This window comes from Mobula hypostoma, chromosome 15, assembly GCF_963921235.1.
Source record: "Mobula hypostoma chromosome 15, sMobHyp1.1, whole genome shotgun sequence".
NCBI classification, from domain to species: domain Eukaryota; kingdom Metazoa; phylum Chordata; class Chondrichthyes; order Myliobatiformes; family Myliobatidae; genus Mobula; species Mobula hypostoma.
In genome coordinates, this window is record NC_086111.1 from 22,894,213 (window position 1) to 22,912,516 (window position 18,304).

Consider the following 18,304-nt stretch of genomic DNA (forward strand, 5'->3'; position numbering starts at 1 on the left):
AGACTGAAACTCTCCATATGCAGTGTGAGCAAGGAGGTCATGGTCACCCATGCAAGAGTAGTGCTGCAATACAGAGAGTCCAGTGACCCAAAGGTCTCGTACGCTAGCATTGCGGTGAGGATGGGCAGGAGGTGGAGGGCGCAGGATACAGTTGAACGAGCCGAAGCATGGCTGTGCCCGAGTGTGCTGGTGGGCTCAGTGGCATTGGGATGGGCAGGCTTGGGTTGCTTCCCAACAGTCCACTATGATAAGGTACAAGGAAGAGCAAGGAGCCAGTTGGTCTAGCAGGAGGTGTGAGCTGCTGTGGAGGAGGTATGTGCCAGCTAGATTGCTGGCATAAGGCAACAAGGTGCATGGACAAGATGGAACCAGGTGCGGGGCACATCTCTTGGGGGCAAATTTGGCAAGCTGAACTCCACTGCATCAAGTTCCTGATCCAGTTGGTCTATAACATATTGCCAAGCCCAGTGAACCTCTACTGCTGGGGCAAGGCCAAAACACCAACATGCTCTCTGTGCCGAGTGAAGGGGGACACTAGAACACATCCTCAGCTGCCGTCCAAAAGCCCTGGGGAAGGGGCATTACCATTGGCACCATAACCAGGTGCCGAAGACAGAGGCAGACACCTTGAGCACAGCCACCGCCCAGGCCAAACACTATCATCCAGAAAAGCAAGCAATTGCTTTTATTAAGGCAGGAGAGAAGGCTCAAATCCAGACCAAGGAGCATGCTGGCCTCCTAGGAACAGCAACAGACTGGCAACCGAGAGTCGACCCAGGGAAACAGCTCTGATTCCCTGAGCACATCTTCTCGACAATGCTTAGGCCAGACAGTGCTGCTGTCAGAGTCATCCAGACAGGTGATCATGTTGGAGCTGACAGTTCCCTGGGAAGACTGGATGGAGGAGTGCTGCAGCAAGGGGTGCTGGGCACATTGTATGCCCATAGAGGTGAGCTGCAGAGGGTTAGCTGGTCAATCCCTTGGCCTAGCCTACAGCCAGATGGGCATCGCAGGAGCTCAGAAGAGGAAAGCCATAAGGAACACGACAGAGGCAGCAGCCTCGAGATGGCTGTGGATCAGAAGGAGTGATCCGTGATAGAATGCTACTCAAACACAAGTCAGGGCCTGATCAACCCTAGCTGGGTGAGGGTGTCTGATATTGAAAGACCCGAAACACACTGTGACCCAGGTTACATCATTGATGATATGTCTGAGTGCATCGCAAGATGTATCTTTCTATTTATGACTTGGTATTGATTGTAAGATGGGACCTCCAACAGTATAATACTATGAAGGTACAGCATTTTGTTTCTAAACTTAACGTAAACTGGAACCCAGTCAGTCACAAATTCAAGCATTGCTCATTTTATTCCATGTTCTATCATGACATTTCATTTAATCAGTTATTTCTAATAATAAAATACCCCCGGGGTAATGGTTGAGGATTGATGATAAAGAGAGAGAAAACTGTTTATGGGGAAATAAGTAGGAGAGAGGGACTATTGGAAATGCACAGGCTTGATTGGCCAAAGAGTCTCTTTTTGTGGCATACAGAAACATTTGATTAGCCTCTATTCTCTTGCTTTTCACATTATACTATGCTTAGGAAAATGGAAATTCAAAAAAAAAATCTGATGCATCATAAATTGTCATCCTGTACATATTTCTAATCTGGTACCACACCACTAATTCTATTACCAGTTACTAGAATAAATACTTTTTCAAAATATATTAGGTTAAAAAGGCATTAAAGGTGCTTTCATCAAGGAGTGAAATTTAAGTTGATTCTGAACACAAAGCAACAGTAGGGATTCTTTAAGTGTTGAGTATATGGGCAATGATTCATTTAGACATGGTGAAATAGCACAGAATGAATTAATTAAAATACTCAGTGTTGCCAGCTGCACTTAATCCTTCCACATACATAGGGAGAAGCTGTACTGTAATTCAAAATGGGCATCAATTTGAAAAAAAGGATTGGGAAAGCAAAGAAGCAAGCAAATAGATGCTGCTCTGCTTAGTCAAAACAATTTCAAGGTATTCACTGGAGGGCCAAAGGTTAATATTTAAACTCTGTTCATTATACATCAACAGACGCAAGGGGCTCAAGTTCAAATTCACACACTTGAAGCTCGATTTCACCTCCAAAACCTCCCTCCTTTTAATGTACAGTATTGCCATTCTTATTGGTAAACTGGAGATTCTTTTTGCTTGATCTCTCATATGACAAAATTATTAAAGGATGTAACAATGTAAATGCAGAATTGAGATCTTCCCAGTGTAACCCTCTAAATGTGGCTCTTAATAAACTAGGCTTATTAGTTAATCTCTGGCTAACACCCATGTGACTCAGCATTGGATGGGTAATGGTCAGAAGGCTATCTTCAATAAGCAACACATGTCCAGGATCATTATGATTCGGGTTCAGCTAAACAGGAAAGCTGGAATAATCTGTTGAGGGAATGAAAATAAAGGTGAATGCTGTATAAGTAAAGGCCCATGCAAAGTTTTTGTTCGCCAGGAGATAACAGACCTTACACCAGCACAAAATTAAAGTGGAAGCATATTTACCGATATTTCAACTTCAACAAACAGTTAGCTGAAAAAGGGCCCATTACAGTTAAACCAGTCTAAATGTGCACATAACACTGAAGCTCATTGCTGAGTAGTCGGCTGCTTTGCTTTAATTACTCACAGTGCTGAACCCACATTTTACGTGAAAGACACCAGCCACAGTTTGAACTTCCCTCGAAGACCGTTACGGTCAAGCTGGTTAGCTCAGGACTATTAGCACTTCCTCCTTGGAACTATTCATCTGCACAAAGCGCTTCTTACAATGGGGTTTCTCCTTTAGGCGGAATTCTGTGAGCATCTTCCCTTGTGCTCTTCTCTGCACTTTCTTCTTCTTCCAACACCTCTCGCTGCTACCTCATAAGCTTTTAGCAGTTCTTTCCTCATATCAAACACATACTTGAGTTACATCTTCTGTGGCAAGTCCTCCCCGGAGGTTCCAAAACAAAGATCTACACGTAACCATGCTTCGCTTCTGAACATCAACTGGTATGGCGAGTAGACAGTAGCTTCACTCTGAGAACAGTTGTAGCAGTGTACTATATGTCCAACATGCTGGCTTCATTTGCTCTTTTTGATGGCATCCAGAGTTCCAAGCATGTCTAGCAACATCCTGTTGAATCATTCAGGCTGAGAATCACCCTGAGGGTGAATATGGCATAGTCCTTGACCTCTCGACTCCAAGCATGCTCAGTAACTCATGTATGAGCAGGCTCTCAAAATCCCTTCCTTGATCACTGTATATCCTTCTTGGGAGGAAATAATGAATAAAATATTTCTCCCATGACACTTTTGCAACTGTGGATGCTCTCTAATCCTTTGTGGAAAAAGCTTGAGCATATCTGCTGCAGTGGTCCACGATGACCAAGACATTTGCAGCGTTACTGGAATCAGGCCCTATGAAAAGGAAATCCATATACACTAAATCAAGTGGTCCTGAACTTTGCAAATGAGATAAGGGAGCAAGTCTTTTAGGTAGCGTCTTTCTCCATATACATTGGATGCATGACTTACAGCACTCTTTAACTTCAGGTTTCATTCGAAGCCAATAGAACTGATCGTGAACGAATCCATACATCTTGTCAAACCCCAAATGGCCCTGAGTCATCATGAAGTGACTTCAGCACAATCCTACGTCTCAGGCAAAACCAACTGGGTACACCAAGGTCTATCTGGAGGAGACACAATCCTGTATAAAATTCTGTTCCTCATCTCCAGTTTAGTTCCATTCCCTCATCAGTAGGGGTATGGTAGGGTGTCTCGTCTTCTCAACTTGGGCCATATTCCCTTTGACAACAAATGACCAGATGGGACCTATATAAGGGTCATCTTGCTGGGCTGCTGCCAATTTCGCAGGACTCAAGGCAGGCAACTGCTTTGTATTCAGCACTGTAAAGTTGCAATATACTTGCGAAATGGCAGGGATAGAAGCTCCTAAATAATCAACAGCACTTTTAGGACATAGTCTTTGCTCTGATTTCCTAACTGTGGAAAATTGGCATATTGCTTTAACACCAGAGGCTGAAACGTCCTCCCATTCCCTGTCTGTTACCAGCACCTCATGAGAACGTCATGGCAATGCATCTACATCAATGTTCTGACTTCCCAGCTGATACTTAAGGCTGAAATCATAAGCAGACAACACCGCCAACCAGCGGTAACCTGTGGCATCCGATTTTGCCAAGGTCAAAATATACAGTAAGTCAGTGGATTGCTGTTGGACCTCACCTCGAACTAGGCACCATTAAGATAGTCACTTAACTTATCCACCACTGTCCATTTCAATGCCAGAAACTCCAATTTGCGCGCAGGATAGTTTCATTTGGATGGTGGTAGACTCTGGCTGACAAAAGTAACATCTCAACTCTTTATCTTGGTCTTGATACAAAACACCGCTTAACCCTTCTGTGAGCAGTACATATGTCAATTGGGGGTCTGCAAAGGCAAGGACAGCTGCTTCATTCAGTGACTCTTTTAGCAGCTAAAATGCCACTTCATACTTTGTATTCCATCTTTCCCCAAAAGGCTCCGAAGGGTCAAAATAAAGCTTGCCTTCTTCTCCCCTTGGTCTCCTCCCTTTCTTCGTTAAGGGAGCATAACCACACAAGACTTGATTCAAAGGGTGCCTTACTCTAGAGTAGTCCTTTACAAATTTCTGATAGTACGCACAGAATCCAAAGAATAAATGTAGAGCACTCATATTCCTGGGCCTTGGCCATGGTGATTATCGCCTCTATCTTAGATGGATCCATAGCCACTCCATCCTGAGAGACTATGTATCCCACATTGTTAACGTCTTAAAGAGTTGGCACTTGCCCAGTGACAATTTTAAACCTTCAGCTTTCAGGGGGTTTAACACCTTCAGTAGTCTTGTCTCATGCTCCTCCAGTGTTGACCCAAGCACTATGAGATCATCCAAGTACATCAGGTCCACAAGCAAGTTTACGTCACCAACGGTCTGCTCCATGATGTTGGAAAGTAGCAGGGGTTCCTGTTATGCCCTGAGGCATCCTTTCAAACTGAAAGAATCAAGCAGACATATAAATGCTATCTTTTCTTTATCAGCTTCACTCATAGGTATTTGGTAACACCCACTTCTTAGATCCAACACACTGAACCACTTACTTCCACTTAAGCAGGCCAGAGCACCCTCGATCTAAGGAATAGTATATTAGTCCGGCACTGTACATCTGTCCAGTAATCAACACACATTCATACCTTCCCCTTCTTCTTCCTCACAACTATAAGTGACGCATGGGGACTTCTTGACTTGGTGATAACTCCAGCTTACTTCAGTTTCAGCGGGTGCTGCCAAACATCTTCAGCCTCTGCTGGTGCTAACCAGCAAGACCTCTCTCAGAAAGGTATGTTCTCTGTCACTTTAATGGCGAGTACTCTTGGAGCAACTAACATCAAACTTGTTAGTAGAAAAGACATCTTCGTGTCCCATCGTCTTCTCAGTTAATCTCCTTCTCCATTCTTCAGCTATCGGTGAGTCACCAAAGTTGAATGATTTCAATGCCAACTTCCCCAATGTAGGAGACTGTTTCTCTTCCGTTTTTCTCACTGGAAAACTAGACACTATTGTCATAGGAAAAAGATGTGCAATTGGCTTTCCATGTCTGAGGGTAACATCTCTTCCTGAGGTATTCCTGACAATTACTGTCATCCTGTTTGCATAGATAGCTGAAAATTTCTACAGTTCAGGTCTCACCAGCACTCCTGCAAGTAAGCATGGCTTTTCTTCTTGATCTTCCGGAGCATCCACCAGGAGGGCTGAGATATTGGGCATTCTGGCAAAACTGGGGGTTCCCATCACTCTAGCTACTTCCCCAGGATGTAACTTGACAGGTTTAGACTGGGTATATCATACAGTTCCTCACTTATGCTCATCAACTTGCACCTTCTCAAAAGCAGCTTTGAACACAGCGCAAATGGACAAGGTTTTAAAAGAAACTCTCCCTTTCTCTCCTTGCATGCCCCCATGAGCCTTCTCAAAATGGAAGTATTTGTTCTCTCAGGAATGGAAGCTTCATCTTTTCCAACCAGATCTGGGAAAACCAACACCAGTGTATCAATAGTCTTAGCTACTCCAATATCTGCTTCTGAAAACTCCAGTTTCAATGACAAGTAACCATCGTATTGGTGATCAGCACTCAGCCCCCAGATCTCAAGTGCGCTGAGTGGCTTCAATGCTAAATGCATCAAATACCTATTGTAAAAAGATCTGCAGAACAAAGTAACTTGAGAACTTGTGTCAAGTATGACTCTAGCATAAATAACCTTCAATCCATATGGATACATCAGAGCATAGTCCCACTAAGCCTTCTGGAATAGTTTTTTGCACTTTAGTATTTCTGGTGATACACTGATTGGAACATATTTGATCCAGTATATTAGGCCATTCCTTTACTGGGTCCCTGTGTAACTTTGCTTCTTTTTTGTGTTTTATTAATCACTGATTTTCCTGTCTCTCATAGTTTTGCTTGAAGTATCCATCTTCTCCACAGTTGTAACAGAAAATAGCAGTTGTCTCCATAGTCAGAAGACTCTCTTCAGCAGTATTCCTCTGCTTAGTAAGTCCCACAGATGGGTCAGGTGTCGTACAGATGTGCCACGTCCAGCTGCAGCACTAGCAGATATCAACCAAGATATCTCAGCTTGCAGGTTTTTCCACTTCATTTTGCAAAACCTCCATTTGTATGACATCAGGGCGTTGCCTTAGCAGGAAGAGCTACAAATGAAGGCATTACTTGACTGTTGGACACATTCCATTCCTCCATCATATTTTCCTCCTCTTTTACTTGTCTAGGTAACTCAGTAAAAGATGGAGGAGGATGTATCTCATGGGTCATCTCATGTCACAGAGCACCCTTCGTTGACTTGCTCCACTCTCAAGCAATTTCTCTCAGACAGTTGAATGCCCCCTTTGCAGCACAAAGAGTGCAGCAGTTTCTCCAACCTGAAAAAGTAGGCAGAGAGCTTCTCTCCTTCCACTTGAAATGTGTGTCTGAACTTCATCATGAGATCAGCTGAACTTTCAGTAGAGCCAAAAGCATTTTCCAGAGCTTGCATATAGTTAGCTGACATGGCTAAAGTATTCTCTACTTTTAAGAACCACACTACATCAGTGGCCTGACCCTTTACACTCTTCCAGTCTCTGCTTCTGAGCACTGCCATTTATCCAATAACTGAGAGGTGTGCTCAGTCCAAGCCTCATATTTTTCTTCCCCATTGGGTGTGGGCTGACTCCAGAGAACATTCTCAGCCATTGATAACTTTGGCTCTCCAAAGGTACATTTTGGCATTTACTGACCAGCGATGTAATAGCTGAAACCAGTTCCGAATTTAAATTGACAGCTGAAGGACCTATTAGACTTTTCACATCTTCCCCTCACTCCGCAGAAAAGAGAACAACTTGCCTTTAAAAATCTTCACCCTCAGCTGCATTCTTGCCAACTCTGAAGATATTAACTGGCCATAACCCTGCCTCTCCAGGTGCCCCTAACCTATGGGGCAGCATGACTTCAGTCACTGGTAGTCTGCATTAACATGATAATCTTATCAGCTGATTCGTCAGAATGCTGATCAGTGTAACTTTCCCCAATACTTCTACAGAACTCAGTGTTCTGTATAGCATAGCAGTTGATCAGGAACTCAGACAGAAACCTTAATCAGAACACAAGAAGTTCGAGAGGATAATCTCTTCGAATCACCCCAGACTTTAATCTCCATGGCATCCATAATAACATATCTCAATTATGGTGTACCTTACTTTCCACAAAACACTAGCTTAAACACTGGCTTAAACACAAAGAAACTACTTAACCGATCCTTATAGAGCATTTCATCCCGGATGAGCCCGCAAAAATATAACCTTCTTACCGTGACTTGTCAACTAGGCTCATTAGTTAACTCTGGCTAACAGTTAACTGACTCAGCATTGCAAAGGTAATGGTGAGAAGGCCACCTTCAATAAGCAACTCTAGTCTAGAGTTGATATGATTTGGGTTCAACCTAACAAGAAAGTTGGAATGTTCTGTTGAAGGAATGAAAATTATGGTGTATGCTATATAAGTACTGCCCCATTGGAAGTTTTCATTCATCACGAAATAATGGATCTTACACCAGCACAAAATTAAAGTGGAAGTATATTTACAGTTACTTCAACTTCAACAAACATTTAATAGAAAAAGCCCCATTAAGGTTAAACCAGTCTAAATGTGCACATAAATGTTGGAGCTTATTGCTGGGTAGTCAAATGCTTTCCTTTAATTACTCATGGCGCTGAACCAGTTCTGTGTGAAAGACACCAGCCACAGTTCAAATTTCCCTCGAAGAATGCATGAACAAACTAGTTAACTCAAAGTATTGGCACCTCCTCCTTGGAACCACTCATCTGCACAAAGCACTTCTTACAACAGGGTTTTTCCTTTGGGCAAAGTTCTGTGAGCATCTTTCCTTGTGCTGTTCCCCACACCTCCTCCTCCTTCCAATACCTCTCTCAATGAAGATCCAAAACCAACCCGACTCCTAGAAATCTGATGCCACCAAGCTCTCTCGAACGTTCCATAGTATCCCACCGGACAGCATGTTATCAAGACAAACCCGATTGGCTTACACCACATTCTTAAAGCTGAGCAAATGACTCCTTATCTTAGTAGCAACCAAAATAATGGGCTGTGAAGCTTAATTAACAGAACACACTGCGTTTTACAGAAAAGCTGCAGTAAATAAGACACCTAACAACATAACGGTAGGATTACAAAATACATGTTCCTAATCAGGGCATTACACCCAAATTAAGTTTCAAAACCTAGTGGTCACAAACTCAAAATGAGGGTTTGGGCATTCACAACAGAGGTGAGAAGATATTTATCAGATCCTTAAGACCCGTATGCATGTTAATATATTAAAATATGATTCATTTTCTATTAATCTCCCATAAATTCACTTTCCTGTCTATAAAACCACCTGGAGTAACTGGAAAATAAAATGAACATTCCAGAAGAATGTATGCACTGCAACAGTTCCATCTCCATCAACGCCCCACTCTATTCAAATGTTTTGGTTCCTGCTTTTAAAATTTTCACTGTTGAGTTTACCTTTAATTTGCTTGGGTTTCCCATTAAAACACCAAGTTAAGTACAGCAATGTTACGCACTAATGGGCAGGAAAGATTGATCATCATTAAGCACAGAACAGTTTGTCAGTCTGTGAAATACAAGTTATTAATAACAGACGAGACTTTTTTTCTCCCCCAACGCCCATGTTAATGTTCCGGAAACACCTCTGTTACTGATTATTCGTTGTTAAGTAATTCACAGTCAATTAAGCGTTTGATGCATGGGTAGCAACTTAAGTGAACTCAATGAAATTAAATTAAGTAAAAATGATCACGAGGGATGCTACAAATGGTGGTCAAATAGTTCCATTTATTATCTGAGAATGTATACAATGTACAACCTGAAATTCTTAATCTTCACAGACATCCACGAAAAACAGAACCCCAAAAGAAGGAATGATAGAAAAATCTTAGAACCTCAATTCCTTCTCTCCCCTCTCCATCGCTCAACCAGCAGCAAGACATCAACCTCCTCCCCACCACCTATTCAACAGAAAGCATCAGCGCCCACCACCCACCAAGCAATAGCAAAGCAACGTCAGGAATATGGGCTTAGCTGGAGTTGGTAGCATATACTTTCTATCTTCCTATAAAAAGGATACATTTTTGAGAGCACCAAACTCAACACTTCTTCAGGTATTGATTGTTGTTATGAAGTCAATTTCAACTGACCTAATTCTTCCAACTGTTTCATAATTGAGATAATTCACTTCGTGCTAAAAGATAGGGGTGATAACACCTCTTGTTCCTTATTATGCTTCCTCCTACTGGCAGTTTTAAATCCTTTTGAACGAAAGCCCAAATATTAATTTTTGGTGGGTACTTTAATCATGCAAAATAACACATCAAATCATTCTCTCCTTTCAAGACATGTTTTTTCTAATCATGATCTCAATTGGGAGGAGAAATGCTTATGATGTAACTTCTTCCCAACCTTGTGGTAGTACAGAAGTTATAGCAACAATTCCATTTGGTTGAAAGTGCAGACCAGGTATGAAACCTGGAACTTTCTGATCTTGAATTTCTGCTAATCACTCTTCAATTCTTCATTTGGAATACATTAGTCAATCAAACGATTTATCTCTAATTTTCTCCCATCACTGTTAACCCAATTCTTCCAGGATACACTCATCATTTCTCTGTATCTGTTCCACAGCATTCTGTGGCATGCCCATCTGATCCCTATTTGCAGCTTACCACCAGTAGTAGTGTTAACTACCTCATCTTTTCTGCAGGCAAATATACTATCAGTTCATTGGGTTGGAGCTAATCTTCCCTCCTCACTCTCTTCAGCCACTCTTCCTTCCTTCGCTGAGCTAAACACACTTCCTAGTCATAGCTTAGAATCAATGAATCAACATCCTTCTCATGGATGATGGCTCAGAAAGCACCTCAATTAGCGATACATTCCGCTATGTTGTCTATTCAGTCTTTTGTGGACTTGACATAGCGTCCACTTTTTTATTGGTTTATATTCTTTGCTCAAGTATTTTAAAGCACTTCACCGTATCTGCCTTTATTATAGGAGCCATGCTTGCTCTACATTCCACACTGATGCCCAGGCTTTAGTTAGGTACAGAAGTTGCTTTGCTTACCTAGATGCTGTTTGGATTAGAGGGCATGTGCTATAATGGAAGATTGGACAAACCTGTGTTATCTTTCTCTGGAGCAGCAGAGCCTGACAGAAATCTGCTGGAGGTTTATAATCTTATGACAGGCATAGATGAAAATAGACAACCAGTATCTTCTCCCCAGGGTTCAAATGTCTAATACCAAAGGGCATGAGTTTAAGGTGAGTGTGGGTAAATTCAAAGGAGATGTGCAGGGCAAGATTCCCCCCCCCAACCAAACATGGTGGGTGCCTGGAATGCACTGCAATGGTGATAGCAACAACTACAATATAGGTGTTCAAGAAGCTCTTAGATAGGCATATGAATGTGCAGGAAAGAATACGTAGGTTGTGTAGGCAGAAGGCATTAGTGTAATTGGGCATTTAATTATTAACGTAATTAATTTGGCACAATATGGTGAGATGAAAGGCCTGTTCCTGTGCTGTTCTATTTTTATGTTTTAAATTGAACAAGATCTGCATCTATAATTACTGCATTGTGAATCCTCATCTATAGCCTCCTTTTAAACCGATCTTCATAAAGCTCAGCAGCATGATACCAGACAGCTGAAGAACCAGAATGATTGCAAATGAAATCAAGTTTTTAGTGAGTAGTTACCTGCCTGGCTACTTCAAATTTGTTTAATGTAAACAACATTCACTCATTAATCCATAGAAAAATTAAGGAATGGATCTAAAAATGAAAAGCAATTCTGTCCATGAAAAGCTGAAACAGTGTACTCACATATCTGTTGATTCTTCTGGATCCCGGGAATATTCAGGATCTCTGCAAATATCAGAGTCAGAGCTGCAGAAACAGAATAAAGGGATTGAATCTAATTGAGCACTATTCTGTATAGTCAAACTCAAAATTACGTGTGAATATTTCCAAAAAGCAAAAGGACTTGACAGTATTTTACTTTCTAAACAAGAGCAGCACTCCATGTGATGAGAAAGCTCACCACAGAAATGATAGTCATAGATCAATTGGGATTCATCCTCTCATGCTAGCCTCATGACTCATTTCGATCAGAGTTTGGAGGCACTGAGCCACTGCTCAAAATACTGCTAATCTTTTGAAATATGGATAGAAGGTTCGGAGTGTTTAACACAACCTTGCCGTTCCCTAATCCTGCAAATAGCGATTTTCCAGCTATTGAACAGAACCTCAGATGATCTCTTTTTTCTTATTAAAAGCCATTGTGTTACCAAGGTGTAGTTGGCAGCACTCTGGCCTAAGTTAAAAGCTGAGAGTTCAAGACACACAGCAAACTTTTGAGCCCAAAATCTACACCAACATTTCAGGGTTGAACTGAGGAAATTCTTGCACTGTTGAAGGTGGGTCCAACGTTACATCATGTCTCTATGCATCCTCACAGCTGGAAATTAATGAATACAGATTTTAATAAAGAGCAATGGAGTTGCAGAATCCTGGCCAACGTATGCTATTTAACTATTATTGATGAAACAGATGTGGACCAACCTATTTTACAAAAGTAAAGCCACCTTGATTTATTAGTGATTAAGTGTTTGATATGTTCTAAGGGTCTAAAATATGCATACACACTGTATAAATATATTTCTTTTTTTTGATAGTAACCAACACAATACCTAGAACTATCTTTAGAGGGTATAAATAACAACAGGCTCTTTCTAATCAGATTATATAGTAGATTTATAGAGCAATTAAAGGATCGGTAGTTTCAAGGTCCTGGGTATCAACGTCGCTGATGATCTATTCTGGGCCCAACATATTGATGTACTTACAAAGAAGGCATGACAGGGGCTATATTTCATTAAGAGCTTGAGCAGACTTGGTATGTCACCAAAGACTCTCACAAATTTCTACAGATGTATCAGGAGAGCATTTTAATTGGTTGCATCGTCAGCTGGCATTGAGAGGCCACTTCAGAGGACTGGGAAAAAGCTGCAGAGAATTCTAGACTCAGCCAGCTTTATCATGGGCACTAGATTCTCCAGCATTAGGAACATCCTCAAAAGGTGATGCCTCAAAAAAGGTGGCATCTGTTATTAGGAACCCCCGTCACCAGGACATGCCCTCTTCTCATCGCTACTGTCAAGAGGTAGCGCAGGACCCTGAACGAATACACTCAATGTTTCAGGATTAGCTTCTTCCACTCCCTCATGAGATTTCTGAATGGGCCAGGAACCCAATCTCACTATTATTTTTGCTCGCTTTTTAGACTACATATTTTTATCTATATACTTATTGTAATTTCACTTTTCATTATTATGTACTGCTATGTACTGCTGCTGCAAAACAACAGACTTGACGATATTCCATATGCCATTAATATTAAACCCAATTCTGATTCAATTCCAATGAACAACATTTAAGACAACATTCAAGAGCTATCCAAATTAATGTTCCTATGTTACTTCAACCAAGTCTTAAATTCAGTTATAATTTCTAATCTCAACCTATTTACTACATTTATCAGAATTATCTTAGTTGGTACTGAAATAAGTTTTTAATATTTTGATTCTTTCACTATCAGAGGTTTAGATTCCACACATGCCTTGGGTGATTCTTTCAATGAGAAAAATTTAGACTGGTAGAAGGCAGTTGATTGAATTGAATTTCAGGAAATGTGACATGTTACGTTTTTGTAAGAAGAAAGAGAAATGGCAATCTAAAATGGGTGGGGTGGTGAGGGGTTTACATCTAATCAAGATAGCAGGACAGAGAGGGCTGAAGGTCCAAGGGTTCACTTATTATCAAAGTATTTTTCAGATAGCCACGAAGGAAAAGAAAAGCAGCACCATCATCAACCCCCAAATCCCACCTCCATGTAAAAAAAAATGAACAAAATATGGATCAGGCACATCAACCCCTAAATCACTCCTCCTGCACAAAAACCAAGCAAAACGGATCAGGCACATCGACCCACAAATCCCTCCTCTTGCATAAAAAAAGACTGACAAAATGGATCAGGCACACCAACTCCCAAATCCCTCCTCCCACACAAAAAAAACAAACAAAACTGATCAGGCACATCAACCCCCAAATCCCCCTTCCTGCACAAAATAATAAATGAGAAAATCCAGGTGGAAAAGGGTAAAATAGTATAAAAACTATAAGGCTGAAAAAAAGTCTATAGACCAAAGTACAAATCAAAAATACAGAAAAGCCCAGGGAACACTCTCCAGGCCGAGCGGCAAACCTTTCCTTCTCCAGTAAAGAGCGATCAAAGACAGACAGCTGGTGCTCACCCCTCCACATTCATCTCTATGCTTCAGTCTCCCTCATCGCTTTAATCAGCGAACAATGGGAGCTTTAATTCGTGAAATGGAGCCAAACATCCGCTTGCAGCTCGTCCTTCAACCTGCCTACAACAAAGTTCCTGCATACTGTCTCGTCTCCCAGAATCCTCTCGGAGACTGCACAGCACTTGTACACCCAAACAACCTCCAAGCTTCTGCATTTGCCTAAGCAACACACATCAAAGTTGCTGGTGAACGCAGCAGGCCAGGCAGCATCTCTAGGAAGAGGTACAGTCGACGTTTCGGGCCGAGACCCTTGGTCAGGTCTAACTGAAAGAAGAGCTAGTAAGAGATTTGAAAGTGGGAGGGGGAGATCCAAAATGATAGGAGAAGACAGGAGGGGGAGGGATGGAGCCAAGAGCTGCACAGTTGATTGGCAAAAGGGATATGAGAGGATCATGGGACAGGAGGTCCAGGGAGAAGGAAAAGGCTCTTCCTTCAGTTAGTCCTGACGAAGGGTCTCGGCCAGAAACGTCAACTGTACCTCTTCCTATAGATGCTGCCTGGCCTGCTGTGTTCACCAGCAACTTTGATGTGTGTTGCTTGAATTTCCAGCATCTGCAGAATTCCTGCTGTTTTCTGCATTTGCCTTGATGTTTCAATCAACCTCTTTGCTTTAATCAGCAAACAATGGAAGCTTTAATCAGCGAAATGGGGTCAAGCATTGGCTCGCATGAGGCTTCTTGCCACGAGTTCCGCGCACTCTTCCCCTGCCTCCCGTAATCCTCTCAGAGACTACGGAGCACTGAAGCACACAAACTATCCCCAAACAGTTTCAGAATCACATTCAAGATGAAAAATAAATGTAAAAGACATAAAAGATGGTATCCAGAAGATGTCAACCAAAGGAGCATTGTACACAGGGAAATTTGAGGAAGTGATTATAAAAAGCTATGGGATCTAGGCATAAATAAAAGCATGGAATACATGAATCTCTATAAAACACTAGTTGATGGTAACTAGAACATAGTATACAGCTTAGGCATCACATGTTAGGAAAGTAGTGAAGGCCTTACTGAAGGTGCAAAAGAGATTTACCAGAATAATTTTGAGTTGTTAGACTTTAATTATGTGAATGGACTAAAAAACATATTCACCCATGGAACAAGGAAGCTCAAAGGAGAACCAACAGGAAAGTTTAAAATCATGAAAGATGCTGTCAAAGCAGATTCAGAGAAACTGCTCCCGTTGGTACAGGGCTGAAGAGCCAGAAACACAGAGTTAGAGCAATTGGTAAAAGAAAAGAAAAAAATAGCTTTACACAGTAAATGGTTTAGGGTTTGTAATGCATTGCCAGGGAAATTAGAAGTAGAATCAGTTGCACTTTTCAAAAGGGAGCTGGATATGTATCAGAAATGAAAGAGCAGAGAGACTATTTAAACTACTCTTACAAACAGATAATAAGAGCACAATGGACCAAATAGGCTCCTTCTTGCTGTAACCATTCTGAGAATGTTGCCAGTTTAGTAGAACACCCAAATGTGCAGAGAATTTATATTACAGTGCTGTCATATTTCCTCATACATGTTCTCACCCCCAGCACAATCCTTGGGCTGTGTTAGTCATTGACGCAAATGGCATATTTCACTCTATTTTTCAATGTTTCTTAACATAAATATCAAAAAATGGTTTTCAATTTTGCTTCATAACTTTAAAGAATGAACTATGGAGTATGAACCTCTCAATTCCCAAAAGAAAATCGTATCTTAATTAAAGTTGACAGCATCTTACAAAACTGATTAAATCTATGTCAGCAACTCTTTCTCCCAAGATGCATTAGCTAAGTGGGATGTGATGCCAATGAGCTTATATCAAATTTCTATAAGACTGTAATATGAACAGTAAACACAAGGAATATGAACAGTCAGTTTTGATTACAATTTATAATGGTGTCATTCTGCGGCAGAAAAGGATTAAACTCAATGTGACTATTAGCTAGAGATTTATTTTTCTGAAACAAGTCGGGCAACAAAGAACAAAGGCTACCTTCACTGAAATCAGAAGCTAGCAGAAGTTATTGAATTTTCATATAAGATGGAAGGTTGTTAATTGTCATTCCTCAGCACACGAAGTGTAAAGGAGAATTAAATGATTGTTACTCTGGATCTGATGCAGCATAAAACACAAAAAATCCACGATTATAAAAGCAATTGTATAAAACACAATGTACGAGTAACCGTTAAATATTTTGACAGACTGTATGTACATAAAGTGACATTAGATGATGTGCATCTAGTCCAGGTAAGGGGTGGTGGGTTGGGTTAATTCGTGAAGGTGTTAATCAGCTTGACACCTTGCGTATAACTGTTTTTGAATCTAATGGTCCTGCCATGGATGCTACATATCCTCTTCACTAAAGGCAATGGAACATACAGTTGTTACAGGAATTAACCCTCAACAATAATGATCAGTAAGGCACAGAGAGAAGCTGTATTTAGTAACAAGTACTGGCTCAGTTAACAAGCAAGTGAATTTACAAAACTATAAACTTGTGTAAACACCCACTATGTTTCCCTGACCCTCTGTGAACAGTCCAAGAATAGAAAGGTAATACTCAGGAGAAGGAGTCTATGCTATCCAGGCATTCCTCTTGATCTCGATGTAATCTTCACATTTCCAACGTGGGAGTCATTCAATTCTGTAATGACTGGTCTCCACAGAGATGTAGTGCCTGTACCCCTGAAATTCTCCGTTCTTATCCTTTGCCTTATCAGTTCAATCCGTCTTGTTCTGATTTTATTGGCTTAAGCTCACCTGACTGACTTGCGCCAGCTTCTCACTGGTTCTGGCCCAAGCCTACAAACAGTATTACTTTATAGCTCTTGAAATCACAATATGCAGAAATGTCATTGAAGAACAGACCGGAAACTTGTCAACTAAGTTAATGATTTACTTTACATCAGTCTGCCACCATCTAGCTCTTTCTCTGAACCATCTCCCAGCTAAGAATCAATCCTGCCCTAATCTTCACTGGTCTCTTTTAGGTCCCAGTTTCTCATTCTTTTCTATATATAAAGGAAAACCCTGTTTACAGATCACAAGAAATCAAATATCTTCCTAATATAATATTATATGTATGTCGTATAGATAATCAAAACATAATTGACTGAGGGTCAATCTGCAACATACTTTCAATGGCCACTTTATTGGAATTCGGCGCGGTCTTCTGCTGCTGCAGCCCATCCACTTCAAGGTTCGACATGATATGCGTTGAGAGATGCTCTTCTGCACACCACTCTCGTAACGTATGGTTATTTGAGTTAATGTCGCCCTCCAGTCAGCTTGAATCAGTTTGGTCATTTTCCTCTGATCTTTCTCATTAACAAGGCATTTTCGCCCACAGAACTGCTGCTCACTGGATGTTTTTGTTTTTTGCACTATTCTCTGTAAACATTAGAGATTGTTATGCGTGAAAATCTTAGGAGATCAGCAGTTTCTGAGCCACCCAATCTGGCACTAACAATCACGGGCAAAGTCATTTGGATCATGCTTCTTCTTCATTTTGATGTTTGGTCTGACCAATGCGGAACCTTTTGACCATGTCTGCATGCTTTATGCATTGAATTGCTGCCATATGATTGTCTGATTAGATATTTGCACAGTGTACCTAATAGAGTGGTCACTGAGTACATGACTTACAGTGCCTATGAAAGCATTCATTCGCCCCCCCCCCCATCCCTTTGGAAGTATTCATGTTTTATTGTTTCACAACATTGAATCACAGCAGATTTAATTTGACTCTTTTGACACTGATCAACAGAAAAGACTCTTTCATGTCCAAGTGAAAACAGATCTCCAGATCTCTACAAAGTGACCTAAATTAATTACAAATATGAAACGCAAAATGAATGATTGCCTAAGTATTCACCCCCTTCAAGTCAGTATTTAGTAGATGAACCTTTGGCAGCAATTACAGCCTTCTGTCTGTGTGGATAGGTCTCTATTAGTTTTGCACATCTAGACTCTGATTTGGTCCACTCCAGGATACTAACTTTGTTGTTTTTAAGCCTTTCTTCTGTCGCTTTGACTTTAAGCTTGGGGTCATCGTCTTGCTGGAAAACAAATCTTCTCCCAAACCGCAGGTCTCTTGCAGACTGCATCTGGTTTTCCTCCAGGATTTCCCTGTACTTTTCTGCATTCATTTTACCCTCTCCCTTCACAAGTCTTCTCTGAGCCTGCTGCAGTGAAGCATCCCCACAACATGATGCAGCCAC

The 18,304-nt window shown here is 41.2% G+C and overlaps 1 protein-coding gene across 2 annotated transcripts in view; it reads right to left on the reverse strand.

Annotated features, from left to right (window-relative positions):
• rad18 (RAD18 E3 ubiquitin protein ligase) overlaps positions 1 to 18,304 on the reverse strand; it is a 285,072-nt gene that overhangs the window by 33,054 nt on the left and 233,714 nt on the right. For both annotated transcript variants that reach the window (XM_063067843.1, XM_063067842.1), the window contains exon 12: positions 11,551 to 11,613. In XM_063067843.1, coding sequence (XP_062923913.1) covers positions 11,551 to 11,613 — 63 coding nt within the window. The remainder of the gene's footprint in view (positions 1 to 11,550; positions 11,614 to 18,304) is intronic.